At 40.1% G+C, this 10,097-nt stretch overlaps 1 protein-coding gene across 1 annotated transcript in view; it reads left to right on the top strand.

The window, feature by feature from the left end:
- Nucleotides 1-2,009: 2,009 nt before the first annotated feature.
- SLC44A1 (solute carrier family 44 member 1) overlaps nucleotides 2,010-10,097 on the top strand; it is a 94,164-nt gene continuing 86,076 nt past the window's right edge. The window contains exon 1 of the mRNA XM_075210451.1: nucleotides 2,010-2,720. Within this exon, the coding sequence (XP_075066552.1) occupies nucleotides 2,697-2,720 (24 nt within the window). The 5' untranslated portion in view covers nucleotides 2,010-2,696. The remainder of the gene's footprint in view (nucleotides 2,721-10,097) is intronic.

Genomic DNA, 10,097 nt, shown 5'->3' with positions numbered 1-10,097 from the left:
GGAAAGGAATCAAGCAGTAAGCCATGGACTAACAGTTGACGATGCAAGACCCACAAACTACCCAGAGTTTTGAAATGAGGTCTGGGGATAAATTCCGTTTTTTTCAACTCGCCGGAAATCGGCGACTTGACAGCTAAAATTTAAAGCAGCGCTGGCTTGTAAAGGCAAACTTGCCTTTACAAGCCAGCACTGCTTTAAATTTTAGCTGTCAACTCCCTGAAAATCGATTTCCGGCGAGTTGAAAAAAAACGGGCTTCAATACATTTACCCCCTGTTCAGAGCCATCTTAACAACATTATGGGCCCCCCGGGCAAAGCAGTGCATCGGGGCCCCTAGATATAGATATATAGATGTATACAGATACAGATATAGATATAGATATATATAGAGATAGAGATAGATAGATGTACTTGCTCAGTGACCATTGTAGGTTTTTATTTGCAGGATTTTGCTTTTGCAGGATTATTTATTCTCATTAAGAGCTGTGCCTATTGGGCCCCCTTGCCCGTGGGGGCCCCGGGCAGCTGCCCATCGTGCCCAATGGAAAAGATGGCCCTGCCCCTGGTCTCACTGAGGCGACAGTGGTGTAAAATGTACCTCTAGGTGAAATTAGGTTCACACATCCATCTTGCTTTGTATAGTTGAAGTGTATTTCATAAATTACTATTTAACTTAATCTCTAAACATTGACACTGCAGTGTAATCAGCCAATTATAATTAAAGCAATAAAACAATTTTTTAATAACGGGTTTTGGCTTTGTCAGCTACACTTCTGCTACTGCTGAAAGTATACCATAATAAATATACAAAACCAAAAATTAATAGGATCAACTCTTATAATGCGAATTCAAAATAATATTATAATATAATCTACAGATCAGTGATCCACAGGATCCATTCAATCTGGTATAAAATCCTCTTCTCCCGAACGCTCCACTTGTTTTCCTATTGGTCCTTATTACCCAAATCCTTTGATGATGTATATATGATGATTGTCTTTTTAATTTTGGAGAAAGTGATATGATATATTTTATTACCGAATTTATTTATTTTTAAATAAAAACATTAACCATTACAAAACTTCAACTACTTATTCAAAATGGTCAAAATGCTATCTGTGCCCACTTTGTCACCTGATTTCATATCCAAAACGTTGTTGGGCCAGGTTAAAGACAAGTGTTTTGTATGTAACTGACCACCCTATGTTGATTCCCACTATCAAATTTGTGGCCCAACGGCATGTAACCCTTGAAAAACTACAGACACTTATTCATAGATATCAAAATGCTGTCTGTGCCCACTTGATTTCATGCCCAAAACATTGTTGGGCCAGGCAAAATACAAGTGTTTTGTATGCATACCTGCCGACTTTCTTCAGCTTCCTTCTGGGAGCCAGCCAGTGGAGGGGGACGAGACAACCAAAATCGCATCATTTTGGGGCCAAACACCGCGGGAATCGCGGCGTTTGGGATCTAATTCTGCCCACTTCACTAGGAAGTGGGGCACTTCCTAGTGAAGTGGGCAGTATTCGGGAGATTGCCACACTCGCCCGGAAGTCCGGGAGATTCTCGCAAAATGCGGGAGTCTCCTGGACATTCCGGGAGAGTTGGCAAGTATGTTTGTATGTAACTGACCACCCTGTGTTGATTGCCGCTATCAAATATGTGGCCTAATGTAATTTAACCCTTGGAAAACTACGCTACTTATTCAAAATTATATAAAATGGTGACTTTGCCACTTGATTTCAGGCCCAAAACGTTGTTGGGCCAGGCTAAATACTATTGCAATTTGTGTAAAGGACACCCTTTAGTGTTAATCTAATGTGAAATTAGTAATCCAACTTGATCTACCCCTTTAAAAATAAAGTTTTCTGAATAAGAAGCTGGAGCATGAATAATAAGTGAATAAGAAGGTAACTTCAGCCTCGTGTGAACACAGAGTTTCTGTTGCTGGGAAGGATCTGTCTGCTGTCACAGAGCTCCCCCTCCTTCCAGCCGGAAGCAGTCAGTGCCTGTTTGAGTGGGACACAGACCTGAAAGCTGTCTATCCCTGCAGTGCTTGCCCGTAGGCTATTGCCCCACCTTCTTTGTTTGCAGTCCCCACAGACAAGGCCAGCCGGCTGGAAACAACAACTACAGGAGACACAATCAGCTTGCCGCTCTCTGACAGTGGAGGGAGGCATAGAAGAAGAACACCCTTTATATCCCTGTCTGTCGCTGCCATCCTCTCCCCTGCCTCCCTGTACAAAGCCATGACTGGTAGCACCATGCCAGCCTGTGACAGGCGTAGCAGATGGGACTCGTCTTCACCGTAGAAAGGAGCAGAAAATAAAAGGGAATCGAAAAGCAGACAGAGCAGCCTGTATGCACTGCAGGTCTCTTTCAGCGTGAGAGGTGCCTGGGGAGCTGCATTATCCCGATCTTCCCCGTTTCCACATTTTACAACTGTTTTTTTTTCTTTCACTTTTTTGTTTCCTGTTTTTCCGGTATTTGCTGGTCAGTGTGTGCGTTTGTTTCATTAAATTTTTTTGTTTCCCCCTCCTTTCCTGCCACCCACACCCTTTTTTCGTCCTCTGCCCTATAGTAGTAGTTTTTTTTTATTATTGTTATCCCACCCCTCTGGAAATACCCACAAGAACATAATAACATAACAGGGCTGGGATAAGGAATCTATTTTGGACCTGCAGGCAGGCGACCATGGGATGCTGTGGGAGCACACAGGTAACTCACTATATCCCTTTTATTTATCACCCATATATTGTAATGGGTCTCTGACCCCCAGCTGTTAGAAAGAGGTAGGAATGTTCGTGCCCATGTAGTAATTTTTACCATTTACTTTTACCCATTTATTGTGGATAAAATAGCAGAACTTATGCAAAAATGTATGACTATGATCCATATGGAACAATTAAATGGTATTCACTGCATTCTAGGTGATTATAGTTTATTTAACATGTAGTCTACAAACAAATTGTAATGTTATTTGGAATACAAAAGCTACTGCATGTGTCTAGTTGTTACATTGTTTCTTACTGTAGGAAGGTGCTGCAGCAGGATCATAAAATATCTTGGTGTTCTGCTCATCACAAATTGTTGTTTATTATTATTATTATTACTCTTTTCTTTTGTCAGTGTTAGTGGTTAAAAGCCATTAGAGAGAGTGGGCTACTGAATTGTATAATATTGTGTTACAATAACGGCATCACCAGTCTATGCTTGTACAGCTGCCTTCAATAGATAATCAGTAGAATTGTAACATATATGTGCTAAATCTGTGTAGCACCTAAACCTGGCTCAGCTCTGTTTACTAAACATACACCAATTTCACAAACGTTTTTCCATACTCCAATTGGTAAGATTTCTAATAGAAGTCAACTCAGTCGCTTCAGGCAACATGCATATGTTTAAGTTCTAAACCCTGTAATCGTCTACTATGGCCAACATTATTTATACTGCCTATTTTTATATATTTGGCAAAGTAGAAAGGGACAAAAGTTTAGGGTTTTGGGACAAAGTCAGTATTGGGTTGACAGAGATAAGATTTGCTGTTTAATTTATTTCTACAGATCATGTGGGTCAGCCCACATATATGACACTAACAGGATCAGCTGATGTGTGGTTCTGTCTGTAAGGTCACTCCTCTGAAATCCAGGTCATGCAGGACTTACTGTGAGCCTACTGAGCCTTCCCATCCATTACTGTCAGGCAGAATACACACTCCCCCCTCTTGCTTGTTTCCCAGTGGAAAGTTTCTTGCACATACTGCTACTGTTAGTTATTCTGACCTGTCAGGTACATCAGTGCAGTCAGTGCTTGGTTCTATCAGTGTTGCATTTATGTATGCAGGGAGAGAACCAAAGCATTAATCAGTTACCACTTGTCATAAAGAGTGATGGCACAACTAATGTTGGTGAAAAGAACATTTTAGCAATGAGCTTTGTGTCAAACAGCTTTTCTTTCTGTATTCCACCCTCTGAGGTGCATATTCTGCCTTTATGGCGATATTATTGTGTTTTGTCATTGGATTTATGAACATGACAGTAATACTGTACTGACAATAAAATGCTGCATGTATTATGGTAGTCAAGGCACTCATAAAGCATATAGATATGTTTACCAGAGCACTAGTGACCTAACAGGGATGTGATTGGATAAGATTATATTATGAGTACTTGGCCAACACCCTGAACATGTCTCACCAAGGGCAAAAAAGTTCAAATATTACGTAACATTGTACTAAGATTTGTGTGATGCATACATAGCACATGCACTTTATATAGGGTAGATGATGTTTTTGACCCATGATCCCAACAATATTTTTTAATGTATAATTTACTTTTGGGGGGAAAAAAAACAGTAAAAGGAGGTATACAGAATTTGCTAACTAATAATGGCTTACTGGTAACATGCCAGATAATGGTCACTATGTTGTATGTACTGCGTCCCCTCTATACTTTTCTTTCTTTCTTTATCAATATGTGTTCCAACGAATAACAAACATATTTATAATATTTAATAGTTCTATGTAAGCTTGCATAAATTTCTAAGTTACATTTTAATAAAAACTTTAAGTTCAAAAATGTATTTTGCGTAGTTATGCTAGTATAATGAAAAACATATACTAGATATAGGGAGGAATTCAATTGCCCCCAGATTGGCGTCACGATAACCATATCAGCGTTATTACAGTAAAATTAACCTGGCTTTCTGCTCGCGAGCAAAAGGCCAGCGTAATAAAGCTGCTTAAGCACAGTATTACCGTAATAACGGTAATAGTGCGCAGGCCGCGTTACTGTAATAAGTAAGACAATTGAACCCCCCCTCCATGGGAGCTAATTTAACATTCTGCAGAGATTAATGATTCACTGTAATCCGTAGAATCGACATTTAATAGTGACTCGAGGAAACTGCTTAAAATTTGTATCTGTTTGCAATTTTTATAGCACATTATTGCTATCTGCGCCAAGTTATCTGCTTTTAGAGTGCCTTCAAAGAATTTTACACCTTTGTACAACACCTGCTAGTTATGCACCCTGTTCATATTTAGCCCTTGGGTGGGCTTCTCCCCATCCTCTTATCTTCTCCATTCCTGTAATGCAACCACGGCCAGGGCTGCCATTAGGGGGTACAGCTATAAGGGGCCCGGACAGACCCCTTAGTTTGCCTGGACGGTCTGGGCACCTCAGTCTGACCGACCGCCTTACTGTCCCTTGCGATGCTACAGCTACCAGGCCCTGATAGGCTGTGAGCGCACAGTGCTGTGACATCGTCACTGTGCGCCGTGCTGCCAGTCTATCACTGACCGCGAGCTGCAGCATCTCTTCAAAAACTAGGTAAGTTAATTGGGTGTTTATTATGACAAGGGAAGGGGGGAGTGGAAAATTTATTATGATGGGGGATGGGGGGAAGTAGAGCATTTTCTGTGATGGGATGGTGAGGGGGGAAAGGAGTATTTACTGTTATGCGATGGTGAGGGGGGCAGAGCATTGGCTGTGATGGCGAGGTGGAGGGAGCGGAGCATTGGCTGTGATGGCGAGGTGGGGGGAGTGGAGCATTGGCTGTGATGGCGAGGTGGGGGGAGCGGAGCATCGGCTGTGATTGCGAGGTGGGGGGAGTGGAGCAACGGCTGTGATTGCGAGGTGGGGGGAGCGAAGCATCGGCTGTGATTGCGAGGTGGGGGGAGCGGAGCATCGGCTGTGATGAGGGGAATTTACTGTTATGAGGCGGGGGGGCATGCAGGGTGAGGAGTAGTGATGGAGGAGGGGTGAACTTGCCAAATTAATTAGTACTAGGCCCCACAAATTCTTATTGCAGCCCTGACCACGGGCATGTGGCGCTGACAGCTTGTATAAAGCTCTCAGAACTATGAGAACCAAGCTAGCTTTTGCAGCAGCTTACATTGGTGTGATGTGTAGTAAATGCAGCTCCTTAATGGGGCCTGTACTAAGCGTGAGGTAGAATATCTCTGACAGCACTCTCTTATCCTGGAGGCGATCGGCTGCAATTCAGTAATAAACATTAAATTTTTTTAAAATGCAAATAGCACATGTGCCTAATTAAAATGGTCAGATTACCTTTTCAGAAGTAAAATATAATTGTATTTTATTCTTATTTTAAATGCAGATACAATTAAATACACTGTTGAAATGCTGCAGGCTTAGGAAAAGACACACATTAAATTGACATTAGAGTTAACAGCAGTGCACAAAGCTATATTTTAAGTAGAGATGTTCACTGACCCCTGTGTTTTGGTTTTGGATCTGGATTAACTTTGTGTTTTGGTTTTGGCAAAGCCACCCTTGCGTGTTTTGGTTTTGGATCCCTATTTTTTATTTTTTTGCTAAAATCACATAATTTGGCTTTTTTTTTTCTTCCCTACATTCTTATTAACCTCAATAACATTCAATTTCCAGTCCTTTTCAGTCAGTTTTTGTCAAGTGACAAGAACACTGATACCCCTGTTTCTGTGTGAGCAGTGGCACTGAGCAATGTCACTGGAGAATGGAGAGTGACAAGAACACTGCTACCCCTGTTTCTGTGTGAGCAATGGTGCTGGATCTCCTGGGGAGAGAGGTACTTATGGAATCCAAAACCCCCGAGATCTTACAACGCAAAAATGACGTTTTGCCTTGATTCAGATCCGTGGACACGTGAAAATAACGAGCCGGCTCGTGAGCCTACTCGGATCCCCTAAGTTCGGGTAGGTTCAGTTTACAGAGAAAACCGAGCCCCAGCATCTCTAATTTTAAGTCATTTTATGCAGTGTTTCAAAATAGCCACAGTAATACAGTAATCGCTGAGGAGAATTAAGCTCTGATGTAAAAAAATAAAAATGATCCATTTATATTTTAGAGTTCTAAAGAGTAGATAATCTGCTGCATTATTACTGTGAGCTATATTCTTTATGATTTCACTATATGGTTACGCAGCCATAAAGCTTACATATGTTTAATGCCAATAAATATGTGACTGCATGTGAAAGAGGAAAGATCTTGACGTGACTACTATCTTAATTTGAGTGTTTAAGAGATGGTTGGTTGTAAATGTGAGGACATTTATGACTTCTAAATCAAGTATTTATTCAAAAATTCAAACCAATTCCTGCATGCCTTAAGACATTCTTGGTCACATTGAGGCTTCTATCTTGGCAGTTTTTCATTTACGTTACAGTTAGTGTTACCAGTGATCTGGTGCTTATTACTCATAGTAATATATCAAGCCACCCACATAAAACATTTGCCTGGAATGTAGATGTTTGTGGGCTAAACCCTTTTGTTGATTGAGTGAGTAGTTTGGTTTGAGACGCGTTGTTTTATTTCCTTCACAGGTATTTATTGTGGGTGTTGCCCTTCCAGGGATAAGGGATATAATAACCTAAGTAGGGCTGTACCTTTTTTCCTCAGAATACTGAACTTGATAAAATTTGACAAATTTGTGGTAATTTTTTTTTCTCATGCATGAAAAATGAAGTAAAAATGCATTAACATTAATGTGCAGTTGTTGCGCTTTCCCTGCATATTTTGGTGTCTTCTGTATTTTGGTGAACACCAACCAAAATGCAGCAAATAACAAACAAACTGGTCAATCACGAATCACACCAATATATTTGGATGCCTAAAAGTGTTTACTTTTAAGTACAATTTATATGTAATTTTAGATTTTTCTTTCCTTCGGTCTGTTTGTCACAGAAAAAGGAAATTTGTTGTCAGAGGTGATATGATTTTATTTTTCCAGACATCCAAAGAACCAGCAGACACCCATGGGGTTTTCTTGTACTATATATGTGACTTAGGATCTATCAATAAAGATGTCCACTTTAAAATAAAAAAAATACCACTCCTCATCTAAGTTGGTCAAATAATAAAGGAGGGAACTGGTGTACACTCTTTGTATGGAAGTCTGTGCAGCACAGTAGCCTAGTGGTTAGCACTTCTGCCTCACAGCAATGGAGTCATGAGTTTGATTCCTGACCATGGCCTTATCTGTGTGGAGTCCCTGTGTTTGCGTTGGTTTCCTCCGGGTGCTCCGGTTTCCTCCCACACTCCAAAAACATACTGGTAGGTTAATTGGCTGCTATCAAATTGACAATTGTCTGTCTGTGTGTATGTGTGTTAGGGAATTTAGACTGTAAGCTCCAATGGGGCAGGGATTGATGTGAGCTCTCTGTACAGTGTTGCGGAATTAGTGGCGCTATATAAATAACTGATGATGTCTTAGAAAAGAAGGCCATGGTTCTGGTAAATCATTTTCCTTTTCTGTAAACAGCAGATACCCATTATAAATCTAAAAGCAATTTTATGGGAGAATGAGACAGAATTACGTGCTGATTTTATTTTTTAATAATAATGGTCTTTTCTGGAATTTTGAACTCTCACTGAAGGTGAACGTTGGCTCTGATATCTAACTTGTAATGGTTCACAAAAAAATTGAACGAGAACCAAGTAGCTGCATTGCAAAGCTTTTATTGAGGCATAGACTCTTGGCAGAAATTGTCTTGACATGAAAGAGTCTGAAACTCAAATACTTCTTAAAGAAGTAATGACTATCAGGGGGGCAAAACTGGGAAACTGGCAGAGCGTTTTAGATATGTTAGAATAGAGAATTCATCAATGCCCTAAGAGAGAAATGTAGGTAAGTCCCAGGAATTGCATGGACTTCTATTTTATTTTTTTTTCCCTCACCATCACCTTGACAGTATAAAAGTTTGACAAGTGATTTAGTAGATTCACAATATATCTGTCAGCACAATTAAAGGAGATACCTGACTTCTTTAGAATGGGCTAGATCCATATTTGTTCTTTTTTTAAGGAATTCCCATATGTAGTAACCCCAGGATTTTTTTATTTTTTTTTCAAATTTCTTTATTGAAGAATGTCAAACATGTACACATCAGTAAATAAATTAGAACAAAGATATGTTTATACTTAATAATCATGAACCATGACACATAGTATGAGGAAAGTCATCATGTGTGAGTTACTGAAGTGAACTATAAATATATCACACATAAGATACAAAAGCCTGGAGAGACCAGGGCAACACAAGCACTCTCCTAGTCCAGAAAGATAGGTGGGTCTTGCATGAATATTCTAGTTTCGTACCAAAGGGTGTGTTGAAAACTTTTTTGTATTTACTCTCTCAGCGGGACTGACAAAGTGCCAACAAAGCTCTCCCAAGTGTCAAAAAAATCTCCCTGTGTATTTTGTTTTTTGGAGGGAGGCTTCCAACCAGTCCATTTTCATGGCAAAGAACAATTTTTCTTTAAAAAGGTCCAGTGTGGGGGATGTGCTCTGGATCCACATGTGGAGGATGTATTTTCTTGCCACTGCTGAAATAATCAGCAGCAGTCGTCTGCCACCTCTGGATGTGCGGGTATTACCCCAGGATTTTTTACAATTTCATTGCTCATGTCTGAAAAATGTCAATAAGTATCCTATACTCTGTAGTATTTTATGAATGTAGACTTTTCTTGATGTCAATGTGGTACCAACAACTTATATCATTAGAACAAAGAGATCTACACCCTTTGCAGAACCCATAAGCAAACGGATGTCAAAATCAACTTATACTTATATGCACATTACCAAATGTTGGTGGAACAAAGTAATCCCTGGCGTATCACTATATACAAGAACAATGATAGAAACCACAACTGACAATTCTCCATAATGTAAATATAAGTAAAATGTGAAGTCTGTTTAAGCAAAAAACGGCAGTGAGGTACATTCCCTTATAGAACAACATACAGCTCATAGTGTCAAACAAAGAACCACCAGGGTAATCGGACTACAAGTTTCAGGAGCATACAAGATGGTCACCTATATGCAGATCATTCATATCACAGACCATGGAAAACACAGCAATATGTATAAAACTAGGATGCAGAAACATGTTGACTTGTAGAACTAAACCTATCAATATCTTATAGTACTTCACTTAATATAAAATACAGTGTTCTCCCCAGAAAAGTTTGGCAGCCGGGTGGGGGCAGTGTAATACTTTTGCACTAATAGTGAAAAATGTTTTAGAGGTTATTGCCCACACCTGCCAGGACTGGGCAGACTGGTGGTCCCTGGTCTGTAGTACTCACATAGTGCC

Source organism: Mixophyes fleayi, chromosome 1 (genome assembly GCF_038048845.1).
Source record: "Mixophyes fleayi isolate aMixFle1 chromosome 1, aMixFle1.hap1, whole genome shotgun sequence".
Lineage (NCBI taxonomy): Eukaryota > Metazoa > Chordata > Amphibia > Anura > Limnodynastidae > Mixophyes > Mixophyes fleayi.
The sequence above is the reverse complement of the archived record's forward strand: the minus strand, read 5'-3'. Positions and strand labels throughout refer to the sequence as shown.